We start from the raw sequence: 21,816 nt of genomic DNA on the forward strand, positions 1-21,816 counted from the left end.
TTTTTGAGCACCTGTGAGTGCACCTGCACTGAACTGTCTACCTGTGTTGGTATTCTCGTGGACCTGTCTACCATCGGTGGTATTCAGGCCACAGACAACAGAGCCCTCTTCGGTGCTGAAATAAAGCATTGCAAACAGAATACAAAAAGAAATAAAACTGGGCACCTGTGCAGTGTTTGCAAATACACTTCTGTCTCCCATGTCAGTAAATACCCACACCCTTCCACACACCCCAAAAATAAATAATGAACAGGCACTTCTATGCAGTAGGTCAGTGTCAAAGCTGCTATTAGAACACAAGTAACTCAATAGAGCTGTATGATCACTGGGTTACAGTAAAGAAAGGATGAGGGTTGTGGTACTACCATGGGCCTACTGCCAGTCAAGCCAGTTGAGATTGGTGCCTGGGAAATCTTCTGCAGTGAGGTGTGACACAACCAGCAACAGCCATTAGTGTACCAAGGACCCCTCTAACATGCACCTCCAGCAGTGCCTCAATTCCCATGAAGACGCTTTCTCTAATGCGCATAGACACTGAAATTAACTGCTTGTATCAGGTAATTCCAGTCCAGCTTACTTTTTTCAGCTGTTTTTTGCTTTTTTTCAAAATTACTTATTTTTTTTGCTCTTGATACCTTAGTAATGAGCCTGTGATAGAAGCCACTTATTGCTGTTGTTGACTGTACAGTATGTGTGTTAACCAAATGTATTTATAAAAAAAAAAAAACAGTAAAACACTGTATACAGAGAAAATAAGCAGCCTTTTGATTCGTTTTTTGTGTTACTCCACCTGCTACATGCATGAGTAACCTCCTTGGTATATCATCTGAGTTCAGCTCACAAATATCTGGAAGCTGAGAAATACTTGGAATGAAATGCTGTCATAGCAAGCAGCTGTTTACCAGTGGAGACTTTTATCTGCAAGAGGTCTGTCCGACAAGAGTAAAGAGATACCCCCCTTATTAACAGCAGTTGGCACATAGACACGATTACTTTTCTTTTGGATGCTGACACAACAGATTGGGAGCAAACCACTCATCGGCTTTCATGTGAACAAGATATTGTATCTGCATTTCAAGGGGTTCTACTTGGTGAAGTGTTACTTTTCAGTAAATGAAACAATTACTGTTGCCAGCCAGTGCTCATGAACTGACATTCTAGACAATTTAACTATTAAGGGTGGCATTAATGTTATATAGGAATATTTAGTTAAATAATAACTAACATAACAAATAAAGGTACCAGCATAGTTAGAATTTTTTTTTTATATATATACTTTGCATTCATAATGATACATTATTACATTACATTTTGTGCAGTATTTAATTCTGAGCCTGTGTTTATTATTTGAGCTATTAGCTGCAGGGCTGACACACGCATCTGGAAAAAAATCACAATTTGTTCGGATGCCACTGACAAATTCTGACTGGCTGACAATGGAAATTACGTTGGAGATTAGTTTGGCTTGCCACGTCTAGGTCACCCATCAATACCAAGGGCCACTTATTTGGTGAAATGGAACAACTGCATATGTTCGATTATATTTCAGAGAAATATCTTAATGCAGGTCACGCTTTATATCAATAGGACAATGGTTACTCTGAGATGGACACCATTAAAATGTAACAATGTGTTAATTTAGCACTTTGCATTAAAACGTTGCAGCATTAATACATTCCTGTGTTTCGGTGATGCTGCTTCAAAGACAGTGTTTGCGTTTGAGCAGGCTTAGTCTTATGCCATAAGAAAAAGGGGTAACTAGTAACTATATACATTTTAAAAGACAATCAGAGTTATTTAATTAATCTGAGATTTTCCATTGATTATAATTCATGACATCAAACTTCCAACAGTAAGGACACAGCTTCCCACATGCAACTCCCAAACATCCCACTGACTTAGGAGACTTACGATTTCTTTCTATTTACATACAATTCTACAGTGGGCTAATATTGGATGCTGGGGGTGGGGGGGATAGTTTTGTTTCCCATCACAGAACTGAAGATGAAGGCCTGTCCAAACTATTTATTTACAAGAGACCTGAAGCCTGGAAATTTAAATAAGCAGTGAGATACATAAGAAGTTACCAGCAGTGCTTCAGGCACAATGCTATTAGCAACCACATACGTATATAACAAAACTAGACTTTGTTATTATTGAAGCACATAATCATCCTCTCAATCAAGTATTTATAGGGTTATGAAATGTGTTACTGAGGAACTGCGTGTAGGTAACGTAACCCTTTTAGCAATTAAGTGACTTGGGAATATATAATATATATATATATATATATATATATATATATATATTATATATATAATATATATATATATATATATATAAAGTATATTTATAACTTCAGGTTGAAGGTGACGAAGTTTCATCGTCCTCCCACTGTTGACACTACTTCTTGAACCTTCTTAGTTCAACCTGTAACATCCATGATTCGTGTCATGTCACTTTTGACTTGTGAAAGTTTCAGGAAAGTACGAACTTCAGGTCATCCAAGTATATGCACAAACAACAAGCTATTCAAATGAAGAAGTTGAAGAAATATTTATGAAGAAGTGCAAGAACTACATGAAAATGGGAAGAGCCACTATATGTTCATCATCATTGACTTCCACGTCAAAATAGGAGCCCAGCAAGAAGACAAGAATTCGATCTGCAAATTTGGACATGGCTACAGGAACGAAAGGGGCGACAGACTAGTCGCATTTGCAGAGAATAAGAACTTATTCATCATGAACACCTTCTTCCAGAAGAAACCTATCAGGAACTGGATATGGAGAGGACCCAATGGAGTGAAATTGACTACATACTCGCCAACACGAAGCACACTGAACAAGATGTCTCAGTACGAAACAATTTTAACACAGGAAGTGACGACAGACTTGTAAGATGCAAAATACATCTAAACACAGCACTGGAGAGTGAAGCTCGTGATGACAAAATCCAACACAATCAACGTAGAAATGCTGCAGAAGCAAAGCCTGGTGTTTCCACTGGAACCGAAAAATAGATTAATCGCTCTTCAAGATCTGCAAAAAGATGAAGCAATCGAGGTAAACAAAATATGAGGAAGTGATGCAAGTAATTGCAGAAACAGCAAAAAAAAAAAAAAAAAAAAAAACATTGGCGGTAATGCGACCAGAAGATCACGCAAGAGACAAAATACTTCATAAAGAAAAGAAGGGAAATGAAACAAACAGCGGCTCTGAAGTCAAAGGCTGAATACACTGGGCTCTGCAAGACAGTAAGAAAGCGCATTACTGAGGATTTACGGTTGTTCAACTGTACGTTGGTAGAGAAAACTATTGAAAACAACTGAAGCATGAAGAAAGCAAAACAAATTCTAATCGTCAGGGACAAAAATGATTTTAGCAATCAAAGAAGAGGATGGGACTGTCATCAAGAACCACAAATTGATTTGGAAGAGAGTCAAAGACTTTTACAGAAAATATTATGAAGATGAAAAAAATAAATTATGAAGAAGAGACAGAAAAAAAGCAACACAAGAAGAAGTTCCAGACTTTCTACCAGAAGAAGTGAAACATGCTATCAAACATATGAAGACAGGAAAGGCACCCGGAAAAGACGGCATAACGATCGACATTGTGAAAAAAAGGAGGTGAAGAACTAACAATAATACTGTCGTGTATTACTACAGATTGTGATACTTTACATGAGAAAGGAGATGAAGAAGACCTCAAGAACTACACACCTATTAGCTTACTTCTTATAATCTAAAAAAAAAATAACCAAGATACTCAGACTTCAAGATAAATTTGACTCGGCACAATCAACTGAGCAAGCAGGATTCAGGAGTGGATTTAGCGCATCAGATCATCTTCAAGTTGTACTGCAAGTATTTCAAACCAGCAGCGAATACGAACTGCCAAAATTACTCAAAAATTACAAATGACTCAACGGATTATGGAAAGGTACATGCTGGGAATAACAACAAGAGACAGGAAAAGGAAGGAATGGATAAGGGTGCAAACAAAAGTATGCAATGTTATTATAAGCACGAAACAACTGAAATGGCAGAGGGCCAAACATGTAGCAAGAACAGACCATCGCTGGACCAAGGAGATACTACACTGGATCCCAAGAGATATAAAGTGACCAAGAAGAAGACCTCCAGGAAGATGGCAAGGTGAAATTAGGAAACACGCCAGAGTAACGTGGATGACAGATGATGCAGAAAAGCTTTTGTGGAAGAATCTTGGGGAGGCCTTCATCCAGCAGTGGAACGAAAAAGGCTGAAAATGATGATGATATATATATATATATATATATATATATATATATATATATATATATATATATATATATATAGACGCACACACACACACACACACACACACACACACACAGTGTCTCTAGAAAGTCTACAACCCCTTGAATACAAAACTGAAAGATCATAATTGGATAGGTCTCCACTCCCCTGAGTTAAATACTTGGTGGAAGCACCTTTGGCAGCAATTACAGCTGTAAGTCTGTTGGGATAGGCCTCTACCAACTTTGCACACCTACATTTGGAAATATTTGACCATTCTTCTTTACAAAACTGTTCAAGCTCTGTCAAGTTCCTTGGGGAGTGTTGACGGACAGCAATTTTCAAGTCATGAAACAAATTTTGGATTGGATTTAGGTCGGGGCTCTGACTGGGCTACTCAAGGACATTTACCTTTTTGTTCCTTAGCCACTCCAGTGTAGCTTTGGCTGTGTGCTTTGGGTCGTTGTCATGCTGAAAGGTGAACTTCTGTCACAGTTTCAGCTTTCTTGCAGAGGGCAGTAGGTTTTCCTCAATGACTTCTCTGTACTTTGCACCATTCATTTTCCCTTCTATCAAGACACGTGCCCCAGTCTCTGCCGATGAGAAACATCCCCATAACATGATGCTCCCACCACCATGCTTCACAGTAGGGATGATGTTCTTTGGGTGATGCACTGTGTTGGGTTTGCGCCAAACATTCACTTTGCATTTAGTCCAAAAACTTCCACTTTAGTTTCGTCAGACCACAGAACGTTTTGCCACATGGCTACAGAATCTCCTGAGTGTTTCCTTGCATACTTCAAATGGGATTCAAGGTTGGCTTGAGTAATGGCTTCCTTCTCGCCACCCTACCATACAGGCTAGATTTGTGGAGTGCTTGGGATAGTGTTGTCACATGCACACTTTGACCAGTCTTTGCCATAAAAACCTGTAGCTCTTGCAAAGTTGCCACTAGCCTCTTGGTAGCCTCCCTGATCAGCCTCCCCCTTGTTCGGACATCCAGTTTGAAGGGATGGCCTGATCTAGGCAGGGTCTTGGTGGTGCCACACACTTTCCACTTCTTAATAATCGTCTTGACCATACTCCAAGGGATATTCAAGGCCTTTGATATTTTTTTATCATCCCATCTCCTGATCTGTACCTTTCAACAACTTTGTCCTGGAGTTCTTTTGAAAGCACCTTACTGCTCATGGTTGAGTCTTTGCTTTGCAATGCACTACCCAGCAGAGGGAACCTACAAGAACTGCTAAATTTATCCTGAAATCATGTGAATCACTACAATTTAACACAGGTGGAAGCCACTTAACTTGGTGTATGATTCTGAAGGTGATTGGTTACACCTGAGCTAATTTTTGGATTGGTACTACAAGGTGGGTGGACACTTATCCAACCAAGCAATTTCAGTTTTTATTTTTAAATTAATTTTCTACAAATTTCTAGAACATTTTTTTTTTCACTTGGAAGTTGTGGGGTAGGATGTGTAGATAAATGAAAAAAAAAAATTAATGCATTTTAATTCCAGGCTAGAAGGCAACAAAAGGTGAACATTTTGAAAGGGGGTGTAGACTTTCTATAGGCACTGTATGTGTGTATATATATATATATATATATATATATATATATATATATATATATATATATATATATATATCACATGTCGTTTTGAAGATAGGTTTGGGTATTATGTGGTACTATTTTTAGCACAACAGAAACTGTGCTTGTGAACATATGTCAAAGGTCTCACCTCTCCTGGAATCTGTTATGTGACTGTTTATATGGTTCTGTAACCGTACCAACTGTGGTCCAGATTAACTGAGCTTTAGCTCTAGCTGCAAACACTTCCACACATCACACCAGTTTGGGGTGTCTCAGTTCTTTTATAATGGGATCATATCATTTCGACCAGGAGACACTGTCGGGAGGCTATCTGAAATAATCGCAACTAAACAATTATAAAATGTATTAATCAGTTTTTTCATCCAGTTCCTCATGAATTCATTATCATGGAAAAGCAAGTATCTACCAAGTAACCACTCATCATCACAACATTTATATTAAAATATACGGTTCTTGTAATTGAGGAAAACAGACACGTGTAGCCTCTGAAGTTCAAGCATAAAAAGCCTCAGCTTAAGAAAATCTCCATTCTTTTTCAAATAGAATAAACATAAAACATGGCAGTTCTGTATACGTAACCTTGGTGATTCATTTTGTGTTACCGACTTTGAACCATCTAATAAAGGCACTTTACTCATTTTTAAAATCATTTTACATCACTTAACATTTCTAAAAACTCTTTTAAAAGAAATATCAAAATAAGTCTGTTCATACATCAAAAAAAATGCTCCACAAAAACAACTGTGTAATTAAAAATAAGAAATCTGCAACGGCATAATCTGTAGCAAAACTGCCTAAAATGAAGTGGGGGAAAAACCACCACCCCCCCCCCCCCACACACACACAATTGTGTACCTTCCTACAATTCAGCGAATTCTGAAGTACCGTGGATCCCCCTAACTTTAGTATTAACCAGGACACTTTTTTTTTTTTTAAATAAATAGCAAGAAAGTATTAAGTAAAATAGATATATAAGCAATATTAAAAAATAGTTTAATGCTCACATTAAATGCTATGTGAGATTGGATCTGATTTAAGAAGCTGACTTTGACTAGAGAAATACAAGAAATAAGAACGCTGTCAACAATAATTAATGATTTAAAATTCTAGACTCTAAGTCCCTTAGCTAAAGTAACATTAATTTCAGAAGAAGTGGTTTGGAGTTATTTCGGGCAGCCATTTATATCGGACAGTGTTTACAGTTTGAAAAAACAGAACTTACTGCAACAGCAAGCATGGCTGGAAAAAGAAAGGCGATTAACATCAGCACAAAAATCCAGTGTAATTAAAATGCCTCTGTTAGATACTGTGCGCTTGAGGAAGAGCGTGCTGACGAAAATACAACCGAAACTTAAACTTTGACAACACCACAGGGGATGTCAAAGGAATAATTCTCAGCTGTGTCACCTTGGCGACCAGGACACTCTGCCTGAAACAGACACCGATCACGTAAGTGTGCGTTCTGCGCTTGAAACACTGCTGCGTGGTAAGGAGCAACATCCAGATAGAGAGCCAAATTGGGATTTTTTAGAAAACGCTGAAAGTTTGCTGTTTATACTTGCAAAAAAAGATCGTCCAGATGCGTACAGAGTTCTTTGCTGGAAACAATTTGCAGTAATGTAGCCTACATGTACTGTAAGACTTCATCTAGAATATTGTGTTCAGTTCTGGTCACCTCGCTATAAAAAGGGCATTGCTGCTCTAAAAAGAGTGCAAAGAAGAGCAACCAGAATTATTCCCGGGTTTAAAAGGCATGTCACATGCAGACAGGCTAAAATAACTGAATCTATTCAATCTTAAACAAAGACGACTATGCGGCGATCTGATTCAAGCATTCAAAATTCTAAAAGGTATTGACAATGTCGACCCAGGGACTTTTTCGACCTGAAAAAAGAAACAAGGGTCGGGAGTCACAAATGGAGATTAGATAAAGTGACATTCAGAACGGAGTGGCATTTTTTTACACAGAGAATTGTGGGAGTCTAGAACCAACTCCCCAGTAATATTGTTGAAGCTGACAACCTGGGATCCTTCAAGAAGCTGCTTGATGAGATTCTGGGATCAATAAGCTACTAATAACCAAACAAGCAAGTTGGGCCAAACGGCCTCCTCTTGTCTGTAGACTTTCTTATGTTTTTATTTCTGCACAGCATTACTTTTTTGTACTTACTTTTTATTACATTCATAGGTTTTAACACATATTTTCTATTAGTGTAATGAGTGTCTTAATAAAGATTTTAAACTGCATACATGCTTGTTTGTTTTGATTACTGTACTGGTGATTGGGGGTCATTTTGAATGTCAGGTTATTGTGTGGGAGTTTATACCATCCATCGCGTACTTCGGGCAAATCACATTAACACAAACGCACCTGTTCTAACAAAAAATGTCTACAAGAAAAGGGTTCCTGTGTTTAAAAGAATCATCAACCCATTCAAGTGTTGTCAGAGTAGACACACAAACAATGGACACAGAAGATCTTTTTTCAAAGAAGTACTTACAATAGCCACATCTTGTCCCACCTTCAAAGACAAATCCATTGGGAACTGCTCCATATCGCCTGAGGTCTGAGAGTTTCCACTGTCCAATAATTGTCGGTGGGACATCTCTTACAAGAATCAAGAGGTCATTACACAAATGCAGAGTAGCAGGTCCACTCTCCAATTTGGTGCCAGGTAACACTGCTACATGAAATCTGTGAACTAGCAGAAAGCAGAAGCAACAATGAAATGAGGAGTAAAGATTAGACTCATCTTTCTAGTAACACGTCAAATAACACTTCAGTAAAACCCTGACCAAGTAATACAGTACATGTTTGTTTGAAAGCCCTCAGAAGAGGAGAAATAAGCACTCATTCAACGAAGAAAGAGGTCCATTAAGGTAGACATTCGAATGTATGATAGAGGTTTTTGGACACCTGTGCATATTATTCCAATTCATATAATATATATCTGCATCATGTGATTCTGGCATACTGTCAGATGGAAACTGTATATGCAGTCCCATGTGCCCCCTACTCAGCTTGAACCTAGTTCAGTCACAAACAAGTACAAAATCCAAGCCTGAGCTTGTTTGAACAAAGCAAAACTAGAGAGAATGGGACAGTGCTGTAAAAAGACAGCCCATGCATTTCATTCATCATGCCTTAGCAAGGCAAAATGGTCAGTAACACAAATGAGACCCAAATAAAATCAATCATAAATGCAACCTATTCATCATAGCTTTATGCTCCTAGGTGCACCATATTTGTAAACTTAAAATTACATTTTTGCTGAAGGTGTTATAAAACTTAAGTCTAATCAGTGCTGTAACATTACTTTGAGAAGTAATGAGCCTAAAGTACACAGAACCATGGTGTTTTAATTAAAAAAGAAAAAATCAACAATGTCTGCCAATTGTGAACTTATAATGTTGTCATCAAATAATGTGTAGATGATGTATGGCATACATTATGAACTTTAAGAAACCAGGATTCAAAACAAAGGTTTGACAGGCAGGCAACACAAAATTATTGGCAAGTAGAATTGCAAATAACAGCATACAATAAATCATTCAGAACCATTGAATGTTTCAATAAACATACTGTAATTTGCACGAATACACCATTAGCTTTTCCGAGTACGAGGAACCAAATGAAGGATTTCTTTTGTTCCCATTTATTTTATTATGCTGGTTTTGAAAATGGGTGAGTTAAAACCCTTATTAAAGACAAAACCAACACTCTGCAATGAAAGGCTTTTGTAACAGTAACAATACGGCGGATGGACAGTGTAGAACCTTGTGTGTTAGGTTTGTAAGCACAGAATTTATGTAAATTCCACTCAAGGTTACCTTCTCCCAGGCTGTATCGGATGCGAATATCCCAGGTGTACATCGCCTCCTTGTTTTCGAATCCCAGCATTACTGCCTGTGTCAAGCAGATGATTGCCATCGTGTGACTCATCCCCTCATAGGAGAGTCCAGGGTCCAGGCCACAGATATCCTCTAAAGTCATGCTGCTCCTCTCCTTGTGTCCTTTGGTCTTGTCTGCCTTGTCTTTGTATACTAACAATAACAAACAATCTGAAAGAAACACAGTTGATATTGAACAAATTCAGGGAAGCACTGTCTGCATTTGTTATGCTTTATGGAGAGGCTCTTGCCCTATAGAATGAATCCACTATATCAAAGTTAAACACAATACTGGCCCAGTTTTTATTATTTTTTCCAACTGTAATAAACATTTTTAATTGTGTGGGTGTAAAGGCATTCCTAATACCTAATTATTTTTGTAATACCATTGTCCATATTTAGCACTTTCCAAAAAAGAAAAAAAAAGTATGGGCCTCAAATCAACTAGCTGTGTTTTAACAAACCAGAACTGATACAAGATGGCTGTTTTTTAAATATTATTTGTTTTTAGATTTTTTTGTATAAATGTATTACATATCAAGTTATAAACTTTGAACTCCCATTGAAATTGTATATGACCCTTCAAAAGCCTGTTCTCATGTAAGTTCAAACATTAAAATACAGTTCTAATCTTTGCATGGAATATACTGAATGAGTTGTATTTGTTAGAATAAACTAAGAAGAAGAAGAAGAAGAAGAAGAAGAAGAAGAAGAAGAAGAAGAAGAAGAAGAAGAAGAAGGTTATTACAATGCTGACCAAAACAATGGTCTGGGCGCAGGTAACACCTGTCCTTACATAACTACACTCTATTTCGGCTTCGTTTTACATCAGTTACCAGCAATACACTCCTCAAGCATGTAATTTCCTGTTCATATCACTTAAGGATAAAAAGGAAACGATGGCAAATTTTAAGGTCACTCTAAAAACCTATTCCAACTACATTAAAGCTTCTCAACTCTGCTTTAATTTTAGACTTTTAAGATGTAACGAAACTTTAGTTCTACCCTTAAAAAAAAAAACTTTGGTTGTCCTGTCTTTAAAGGCACAAGTTTTGTTGCTATGACAACAACGTTGACCCACAAAGCGTGATCAAAAATAAAACTTCAACGCATTACAAAGAGCAACTGGCAAAACACTATTATTTCACAGAACATACACATGTGAATCCAAACAGCTGCAAAAACAGAACCTTCAAAGTAATGTGTACCCCATGAATGCAGCTCTAGCCTTGTTAAAAAAAAGGGATGAAGGCATTTAACCAATATTTATACGTAGAAACACGCTGACATCAAAGCATTTTAGGCATACATCTTAGTAGTTATACAGCCTTATTATATTTACTTCAGTAACGCTCGTTACTGGATTATGTAAGCGTGTCACGATGTTCTATTACGGTATATGTATTTGCTATATAACCTCCTGCCCTGTGACGTCACTGAAAATTAGGCATGGGCATCATTGACCTTTCACATCAGTCCCTTTGTAAAACAAATACACAACTTATTTTAATATTGGTTTACTTTAAGTAAAAGTACCTCACCAAGATATCAAAATATAAATCAGCATTTTAACAGACAGCTGCAGTTTTACAAAATGTTAAACCTTATTTCCAGTTTAAACTCTTCTTGTATTTAATTATTTGTTTATTTACGCAATTACTTATTTAAAGTATGTACATAAAATGTTTCGATTTAGCCTAAATGTAAACTTTTTTTAAAATTTAATTAGTACGTAATAATTTGCAGAATTTATTAACGTATCTGTCTCTTAGTGTACAGTGCTAAAATGATCTGTGTAACAAAAGCTTACTTTAACAACAGTAGCCTATATATGTACAATTGTAGATAATTAAACACAATGCTTTCTCTTAATTGTTCTTGCCTGCTTTTGTCGCTCAGCATCACTAAAACCGACAAAAATCAAGTGATATTTTTCCTAGATGAGTCACATATAATACAACTCTACTTTCACACAAACTTCACGGTGTTTTTCTGATTCACCCCATTCTCCTGAGAAAGGTCCTGCTTCTCGAATTTCTTACACGACCATGGATCATATCATGTTTACGTTTGTATTTTACGATTTAAACCAATCGATACACTCTTCAGCTGGTAGTCATCAGTTGCTTCATCAACAACAGTTAACGTATTTTGACATGGAAATGTTTTCAACGAACGGCTCTTTGTGATTCATGTTTTCATTAACTTAAAACCAACAGGTTTCATTTTACATCGGCGCTGATTTGATTACAAACGACTTGATGCATTACGTTCTAAATGGGCTGGCATGAAATGTAAGATGTGCAGTGCTGGACAGTAGCCTGCATAACTATGTTCAATTCTCAAGCAATTATTTGTACTTATTGAAGAAACAAAAATTAATTCCAAAAACATTATAAAAACGACTTTCGGTATCAAATTGCGTTGCGAATGTATTTTTCATCCAGAACAAACAGGTGTACAAATGCTCGATCGTGATTGCACACCCTCCGTTTCCTTATGCTTTTTCAAACTTACTTTTGCTTTAATCAGATTTTAATATAGCTAGAACTGACGTGTGTCAGATAAGGAATACTTAGTAACATACCTGCTACAGGGGAGGGTTTTCTGAGCGCGACCCATCTACTCTTCCACTGCAAGGGAAGAAAACATTAAAAACAAACAAAAATAAACTTTACAAAAGCATTGAGAATAAGCCGCACCAACGTACACAGTGGCACAGTATAAAAAAATAATGTAGCAAAAATAATGTCTATGTCTTAACCTTTTTTCCATCTCTCAATTTGACTTGTCCCTCCACGACAACCGAATCCGTCATCTTCAGTCATGATTCCAAACAGCTGCTCTCTCGCTCGGCTCTGTCCTGTTCTCAAATGCAGGGTCACTTTCAAAATAGCTTTATCGGCTTTCAGCACTCAGTGGGAAATAGACACGGCTTCCACACACACGCACAACACGCGCGCGCGCGCACACACACTTGTACATGCACTTGTGGGGACTCCTCATTGACTCTCACTATATTTTTATTTACTATTTCTAACTCCAGTCAGAGAAAACCCCACACATGGTGAAAGTCGACAACAAACTATATATTTTGGCACTTTTATTTATTTATTTTTAAAGTCTTATTTAGTTCATTAAAAGGTGTTTTACAATGTGAGCACGTCGCCACAGCGTCCTTTTTTCAGGAGTCGCTACCTTTGTGGGGACATTTTATCAAATTTTGTCCCAACATTCATAGTAATACCTGTCCCCGACCCCCCAGTTTAAACTATTGTTTCTATTATCAAGAAGTGCAAGACTCATGGTTCTGTCACAAGGAAGGTTGTGAGGAAAGTTAATAACAATCCGAGATTGACTGTCAAAGATATTCAAAGTGAACTGGCTGTAACTGGGACTGGGGTTTCCATTTTAACTATAGGTAGAATATTGCATGGAGAAGCTCTCGATGGTCACAGGCCAAGGAAAAAGCCACTCTTAGGAAGATGCCACAATGACAATCGCTTAAAGTTTGCAAAACTGCATTTGAATGATGGAGTTCTGGTCATAGATTTTGTGAATTGGTGAAACAAAAATCGAGCTATTTGGTTACGCTGACAGTCATTGAAAAGAACACCATACCTATTGTCAAGCATGGAGGTGGTAATATCCTTAAATGGGGTTGTTTTTTCCTCTAATGGCATAGAAAATGTAGTTCCACTACATGGTAAAATGGATTCCATACCACACCAAAAGATATTGGCCAATCATCTGAAATCATCTGCTACAAAACCTGGTTTAACAAGCAACTGGACGTTCCAGCAAAACAACGATCCAAAGCACTCATCAAAGTCTACTTCAGAATGGTTAAAAAAGAATAAAATCAAGGTTCTGGAATGGCCTAGGTATGAGATGAAGAAGGCTGCACACAAGAGAAGTCCTTGGAATCTGGATGACTCAGAACAATTTTGTGTTGAAGAATGGTCAAAAATCACTAAAGAATCATGACAAAAGCTCACTGACAAATATCCTAATTCTTTAAAAGAGTTTATTATTTCTAAAGGTGCCTCAACTAGCTATTAATTTAATTTTCCTTGTCAGGATATGAATACTTTTCAATTAGCATTTTTGGAGTTTTGCAAAAACAATGCTGAAATAAATTATTGTCGACATCTATTTCTTGTAACTTTTTTCCTCATCCACAAAAGCAAAACTTTTGCTACAAAACATTTTTCCTTTAATTCTATTCTTGAGAAATTTCTAGAAATTATACATTTCCATTGGGTATGTAAACTTTTAACTACAACTGCACACACACACACACACACACACATATATATATATATATATATATATATATATATATATATATATATATATATATATATATATATATATATAATATCGTTTTTGTGCTATGGGGGTGAGACAGACTCGGGGGAGACCAGATGAGGTTCCACGTACTTTTATTTTTTTTTTAATAACACAACGGAACCCTGTTTGGGCCGGGGTTCACGCCAAAATAATAAACGGCTGTATCTCTCTCTTTTACACCGTCAAATTCTTCGTCTCTCTCCGCTCAGACATTCACCCACATTCTCCCGCTCGCGGCTCCCCCCCCTCCCCCTACTTATAGCCTCCGGGGGAACCGCCCACTGCGCACACACACACTCACGCAGACACACACTAACGGCGTGCCCCGTACCCTCACAATACATGGAACCTTAACAGGACGTAACAAACAAGACAAACACAACGTCCAGGATGCTGCCATCGCCAGGGTCGTTACACAGCCCACCCCCCACCCCCCCTTTAGTCTCTCATCCCCGACGGAAGAACAAAGTCTCGGAAACGACCCGGGAGGCGATGATGTCTTTGCGGGCGGGAGCCCTGTGTGGAAGACGGCCTCCCATCAGCCACAGGGGACAGGGAAACTGAACTGTCGGGGGAGGAACCCTCAGCTCTGGGGGTGGGAGGACTGTTAGGGCAGAGTGGATCGGGAGGGGGCAGGAGAGGACTGTCAGGAACTGCTGGGTCGGATGGTGCTGGGTGTTGTCCAAGGTAGGGGGCCAGCCGATCCCGGTGCAGCACTACCTTGCGTCCTCTGTGAGGTAGCTGCACCCGGTAGGCCATGTCCCCGATCCTCTCCAGGACATGGCAAGGACCAAGCCAGTGGCTGTCCAATTTGGGGCAACGGCCCCACTGTCTCTTGGGGCTGAAGACCCACACAAGCTCCCCGGCGGTGAAGTGGCGCCCCCGTACTCGGAGATCATAGTTCCGCTTCTGCCGTACCCCAGCGGCCTGCAACTGGTCCCTGGCGAAGCTGTGGGCTGATTCCAGTCGGTCCTGTAGTCTCCTGGCATATTCAGGGCCCGGGGGTACACTGGGGGCATCTGGGGGATGACCAAAAGCTAGCTCTGCAGGAGTGCGCAGCTCACGCCCCAGCATCAGCAGGGCAGAGGTGCATGCGGTAGAATCCTGGACAGCAGAGCGGCAGGCCAACAGCACGACAGGCAGGTGGGTGTCCCAGTCCCGCTGGTGGGTGGCGGTGGTGACAGCCAGCTGCACGGCCAGCGTGCGGTTGAACCTCTCCACCAGTCCGTCGCTCTGAGGGTGAGGAGGGGTGGTCCGTGTCTTCTTGATGCCCATGCGCCGGCACATCCCGGCAAAGACCCGGGACTCAAAGTTGTGCCCTTGGTCGGAATGGTCTTGAGGGACCCCGAACCGGCTGAAGAACCCCTCCAGCAGTGCTTCAACGACTGTCTCCGCCTCCTGGTCTGGCAAAGCGTACGCCTCTGGCCACTTAATGAAGTAATCGAGGGCCACCAGAACGAACCGGTTCCCCCTCTCAGAGTGTGGAAAGGGGCCTAGTACGTCTACGGCAACCTTCTCCATAGGACCCCCGACCTGGTAATGCTGGAGTGGGGCGTGCGACCGGCCCTGAGGTCCTTTCCGGGCAGTGCAGATGTCACAGCGCCGGCAGTGGTTCTCCATGTCTCGCCTGCACTGCCCCCAGTAGAACGACTGGCAGAGCCACCGCAGGGTCTTTGTCACTCCAAAATGACCAGTGCCTGGGGTCCCATGATGGGCCTCTAGCATCTCCTGGCGCATCGCCCCGGGGACAACCACCTGCCACCTCACCTCCCCCGTGGCGGGCACCTTCTACTGCCGCTGAAGGACTCCGTCATGCAAGGCCAACCAGCTCCACTGAGCCCACAGCCCCCGAGTGGCTGTGGAAAAAGGGGTCACCTACTCCCAAGGGGGCCTTCGCTGCTCCTCTAGCCATTGTAGTATGGGGCGGAGGTCCGGGTCTCTGTCCTGATGGGCTCTCCAATCCACCCTCTCAGCCGATACTGCCACCTGACATTGCTCTTCCCCCCGGTGGGACAGCTCCGCTTCCCTCTCCTCCATTCTGCTGCAATGGGCGCATCTCTCCCGGGCACAGGGACGACGGGACAGCACGTCCGCATTGGCGTGTTTCTCACCAGCCCGGTGTTGGATCCGGTACTGAAACGCCTGGAGCTGCTCGATCCAACGGGCGACCTGTCCCTCCGGCTCCCGGAACGTCAGTAGCAACTGCAGAGCAGCGTGGTCCGTGCGAATGATGAAGGGGAGCCCGCAGAGATAATGGCGGAAGTGGCGGACCCCCTCAACCACCACAAGCAGCTCCCGTCAGGTAACGCAATACCGGCGCTCCGCCTTGCTGAGCGACCGGCTAAAATACGCCACCACATGCTCCCCTTCCGGACCCGGCTGGGATAAGACAGCCCCGATCTCCTCATTGCTCACATCCGTGTCCAGCAGGAAGGGAGAACGGACATCTGGGGGAGCCAGCACCGGGGACTGGCACAGCGCATGTTGCAGGGAGGCGAACGCCTCCTGGCATGCCAGGGTCCACTCAAAGGGCTCGTCTTTCCTCAGGAGAAGGTGCAGAGGGGCAGCGATGGTGGCAAAGCCCTGCACAAACCTGCGGTAGTAGGATGCAAGCCCTAGGAAGCTTCTAACCTGCCAGGGGTTGACGAGAATAGGCTAGTCCCTCACTGCGGTGATTTTGTCCACCTCTGTCTGGATCCCCTCTGCTCCCACTCGGTGCCCGAGGAATGAGACCTCCCGGCGCATCAGCTGGCACTTTTCAGAGTGCAGTTTTAGCCCCGCTCTCCTCACGTGCCGGAGCACCTCACGCAGGGAGGCCAGGGCGTCCTGGAAGGTCCCTCTGGACCAGCAGGTCATCCAGGTAGACCAGGCACTCCGATGGGGGTACTCCGGCCAGCACCTTTTCCATGAGCCTTTCGAACATTGCGGGGGCGTTGCAAAGTCCGAAAGGCATCACAGTAAACTGCCACAGACCCCGTCCAGTGGAGAAGGCAGTCTTCGGCCATGCAGAGGGATCCAGTGCAACCTGCCAGTAACCGCTGCAGAGGTCCAGCGAAGAGAACCATCTAGAGCCGGCCACCAAGTCAAGGGACTCATCGATGCGGGGAAGGGGGTAGGAGTCCTTCTCCGTCACATCGTTCACTCGCCGGTAATAGACACAGAAACGCCACTTGCCGTCCTTCTTCCGCACCATGACTACCGGCGAGATCCAGGGGCTGTCGGACGGCTCGATGATCCCCGCTGCCTTCTTCTCCTCCAGCACCTGCTCTGTGGCTTCCTGGAGGGCGAGCGGTTGGCGGCGAGGACGCTGCTTAATGGGGCGGGTGGCTCCCATCTCGATCTGGTGCTGCACCAGGTGTGTCTGCCCCACATCATCCGAGGCGGTAGCGAAACTGTGGCTATACTAGTACACCAGTTCCCACAGCTGGCGACGCTCTTCTGCGCAAAGCCCTTCGCAGCTCCTGAGCCAGACTGCGTGCACTGCGCTGAGAGCTGGGTCTTCAGTGGAGACTGGTGGCGAAGGGGAGATTGCTGGGGACGCTGAATTACTCCTGACAGTAGGGCGTGGCATGGCGGTATCCTCCCGCAGCCCTTGGGTAGCGGTTGGCGGCGCTGTGCAGGGTGGCTGAGCTGCCTGGGGGAGGGCTGGGCCACACCAGAACTGCAGGAGGGTGGCTGTACACGCTGGCGAGTGTTGTGGCCAGAGGGTGGGCGTGTTGGCTGGCGAGCGTTGCGGCTGGAGGGTGGCCGTCGAGACACTGTATTGTCCCTGATGAGACTGGTGCATGATAGAGCCTGGGGGTGTGCTGAGGTCTCCCGTCTCACTGCAGCGGTCCGTTGTGTCCTCGGCAGATCCCGAAACTGTCGTGCGAAGGGGTCCCGACTCCGACCCAGCGGTCCAAGGGGTGAGGCTAAAGCTAAAGCAGGGCTCCCCTGTATGTGCATTGTCCCGGTCCGGAGGTTTAGCTGTCCGCCGGTGTAGCGCAGGAAGTCCAGGCCCAGTATGCAGGGGTCCTGTACAGCTGCTACCCAGACAGGGTGGTGCACGGTCCGTCCAGCCACTTCAATAGCAAGGTTGCCCTTTCCTTGCATGGGGGCTAGATCTCCAGTCACAGTGCACAACTGCACGGTGGTGGGCTCCAGCCAGACTCCTGCAGGGAGCACATCAGGGCGGATGAGAGTCACCGTGGAGCCAGTGTCCACCAGAGCAGTACGGGACCCCCTCAGTGCAGACGGGGACATGGCAGAAGTCTTCGGCAGTGGTCCTTCCTACCGCTATAGCTGGCTGGCACTGTCTGTGGTCGGCTGTTTCCGTGGGGGGTGACGCCGCGCTCTGTCGGCTACACGGGTTAGTACTGGTGGCGGCTGCTGCAGCTGGGTGGTCTGCGATTAAGGGGACTGGACTAGGGGCACGCATCGTCCCGTCTATGCGGGCCCCTTGGCGTTTCCCTGTGGTTGCTGTGTCAGGCGTGGTGGTGCAGCAGCTGCTGCTGGGCAGTGGCACCGTAAGTGGCCAGGCTGTCCACAGCCCCAGCACAGCTGTGGAGAGTCCGAGCCGGCTGGGTGATCGCCGCCCTGATGAGGGTGGTAAGCTCCGGGGGCCAGGTGGGGTCAGTGGTGCGGTACAGGGCCTCCTCTTCTTCTGCTTGGGCCATGCGAGCTCGAGGTGGTGTGTGGTCAGGCCGCCTCTTCTGCTGACCACTCTCGCTCCCAGGGGCATGGTCCCGCTCCCCCTCCTCGAGCACCGCCTCGACTAGTACGGCATGAGCCACGGCGAGCTCTAGGGAGGTTGGGGCAGCAAACCGGACCTGCTGACGTAGAGCGGTCGGGGTTAGTCCGCGAACAAAGGCCTCGACAGCCAGGTCCTCCTGGGTGGCTGGCGGGAACGTTGGGTACCCCTTCCGGACCAGGCACTAGACATCAGTAGCCAGTACGCCCAGTTTCTCTCCAGGAGCTCTAGTGCAGTTGGCGAGCTGCAGGCACAACCCGACTGTGGGCTCCACTCTCCCAAAACGGCGCTCGAGAGCTGCGGTTAACACCTCGTATTGGGCCACCTCGTCTGGGCCCAAGTCCAGCAGAACCTGCAGCGCTTCTCCCTCTAATGCAGCCGCCAACTGTCCTGCTTTCTCCGTCGGCCCCCAGCCATTAGTAAGCGCTGCCATCCTGAATTTGATATGGTACGCCTCCCACGGCGATCTACCGTCATAGCGGCCTGCTTTCACTGACTGCCGGCTCGCCCCTTGCAATATGTTCCCCCCACACCGCATATTCTCTCTTCCGTGATCGGCACAGGGCCCATGTCGGGGCTTAACGTCATACTCCCTTGTCAGACACACGCTCAGTTCAGCAACCAATGCCCCACAGCTACTACAGCCATTCAGATTGAAGGTGGTTAAACAGTGTAAAGCCTCTTCTTCTAAACAAGCAATTAAATTACTGGCTTTCTCTCTGTCTGTCCAGTTGTTTATCGTTGCCATCATTTCAAACTGCTTTATAAAGTCTCGCCAATCGGCCTTACCATTGTACTGCAGACGGCTGTAATAAACCCCCTTGTTGACATTCTGCTGCAGGGCGGCCGTGTCCGATGGTGATACTGCCTCCTCCTTGACGCGCACTCGCGCTCCTCCTATCTCCGTGGCCAATGACGTCCTTGCGGTGGCTGAAGAACTTCCTTCTTCCTCGATGACAATGGTGCAGTGCCCCTCAGCCTGCGGGGCAGTCCGTTTGTCTCCTAGCTCCGTCATCTTGATCCCTCTTTCCTCTTTTGCCCAAGGGTTCTTGCTCCTCCCTCGCTCCATTTTCTCTCCTCCCCATGCAGCGCCCATGCTCGGGTCACTCCTGACCCTCAGCTCAGCGACCAGCTCCTCCAGTCTGGCTCACAGCTCGTCTCCTCTTATCTCTCTCGCATCCACCATCTTCTCCCTCTTGTTTCTGTTTCACCCCTCATGGCAGGCGCTGTACAAATCCCACTCCTGAAACACCAATGTAGCGTTTTGTGCTATGGGGGTGAGACAAACTCGGGGGAGACCAGATGAGGTTCCACGTACTTTCATTTATTTTTTAATAACACAACGGAACCCTGTTTGGGCCGGGGTTCATGCCAAAATAATAAACGGCTGTATCTCTCTCTTTTACACCGCACTCTGCTTCGTCGATAAGCACTCAGTCAATTCTCCGTCTCTCTTGTGTCGGCATCGCCACCCTCAGTCAGTGACCACCTTCTATCCTAGCTTCTGCTACTAGAATGGGCCTCACCCGTTCTTCTATCCTAGGTCCGGTCCCTTCTAACTGGCACTCTGTCTTACTTACCGCTCCCTTCTGCTTCTTCTGCCCTATTCTTACACCCCCAACTCACGCCCCGTGAAATGAAATTTAAAAGAATTAGACTATTCTAGCTTTTCAATGTATACAGGTGTTTTACAAACTTACCATGATATATCCCTGAAGGTGATTTATAGCAAGTTATGTGTGGCAGAGTCATCTGCCCTCTTAGCTATAAAACAAAGTAATGGAATACATTATCTATCTGTCTAACTATAAAAACACATAGCGTGGTGCCTACTTAGAAAGAAAAACATGTAATCTCTCACTAGAGGTCACATAAATCATAATGTAAACCCCCTCATATGTTAATCAAGCAGCTATGTTTATAGTATATTGCCACACTTCCTGACATACTTTTTGAAATGTATATTTAAGCAAGTATAGATCGAACATAGAAAAAATAGAATGACCATCGATTCCGAAGTAAAACAGCCAAATCAAGACAGATTTTGGCCAATGTTATAATCAGTGTAGATGAATTACTAGCAATTACTGACCATTTTTATTTTTTTTGTACATGCAATTTTTGTTTTCACATTCTAATGCAAGTATAGTTTTGAGTTATGCTCTGAAAGGAAGAAAATGTGTAGGCGCGATTATCTGAAATATATTGATTCACAGTAACTCCAATTAAAACTGCTTCACACTGACTGTGAACTAAAATAAAGGTTTAATCAGACAAGAAGTCTCTAGTACATTGAAAATGCAATGCAATTCCATTGCTGGATTGTAGTTGTTTATCATTTTGGTTCCTAATCCTGCAAGAGGAGAAGGAAGACCCCAGCCACTGAAAGAGAATCTGATCTGACAAGGCCAGGTTAGCAGTGTGGACCATGACAAAGCCAAGCCACTCCCCCTGACACAAATCTAGTGGGCTCCCTGCAAATAAAGAGGAGGCTAGGAGGTGGAGGATGGAGTGCAACTCACATTGTTTCAGCAACAGCTTGGTGAATTTATTTGAGGGTTAAGGATTGAGAGAAGGGATCGATCGGACAAGCAAACCCCCATGATGCCTTTCACCAAATCTCAGCCTACGTTGATAAGTGTGGCATACAGTCAGGACCGTATTAAAATAAGTCCAATATCTTGTTAAAGAAGGTCCTTAGCAATTTTCATTATAATTGGAAATTCGGTTCAGTAGATAGAAAGGCAAACTACCTCTAAAGTATGACATATGCCCACATGCATTGTATCACAAGGGGCCTTGCTAATGGTACAAACTGCAATGAGAAGATGGACATTGATTTTATAAATCTAGAAAGTATACATTTAAAGAAACTTACAAATAGACATGCAGCTACTGTACACGTGGAACGCTTGGATGAAGATCTCCCATTTATCAACTGTTA

The 21,816-nt window shown here is 43.7% G+C and overlaps 1 protein-coding gene across 4 annotated transcripts in view; it reads right to left on the bottom strand.

Annotated features, from left to right (window-relative positions):
* Window positions 1–12,749, bottom strand: part of LOC121330386 (protein Dok-7-like) — a 44,095-nt gene extending 31,346 nt beyond the window's left edge. For all 4 annotated transcript variants that reach the window (XM_041276888.1, XM_041276897.1, XM_041276879.1 and 1 more), the window contains exons 1-4: window positions 12,555–12,749; window positions 12,378–12,423; window positions 9,731–9,961; window positions 8,401–8,601 (exon numbers count right to left, since the gene is read on the bottom strand). In XM_041276888.1, the coding sequence (XP_041132822.1) occupies window positions 8,401–8,601; window positions 9,731–9,961; window positions 12,378–12,423; window positions 12,555–12,608 (532 nt within the window). In that variant the 5' untranslated portion in view covers window positions 12,609–12,749. The remainder of the gene's footprint in view (window positions 1–8,400; window positions 8,602–9,730; window positions 9,962–12,377; window positions 12,424–12,554) is intronic.
* Between the last annotated feature and the right edge of the window lie 9,067 nt (window positions 12,750–21,816).

This window comes from Polyodon spathula, chromosome 2 (assembly GCF_017654505.1).
Source record: "Polyodon spathula isolate WHYD16114869_AA chromosome 2, ASM1765450v1, whole genome shotgun sequence".
Lineage (NCBI taxonomy): Eukaryota > Metazoa > Chordata > Actinopteri > Acipenseriformes > Polyodontidae > Polyodon > Polyodon spathula.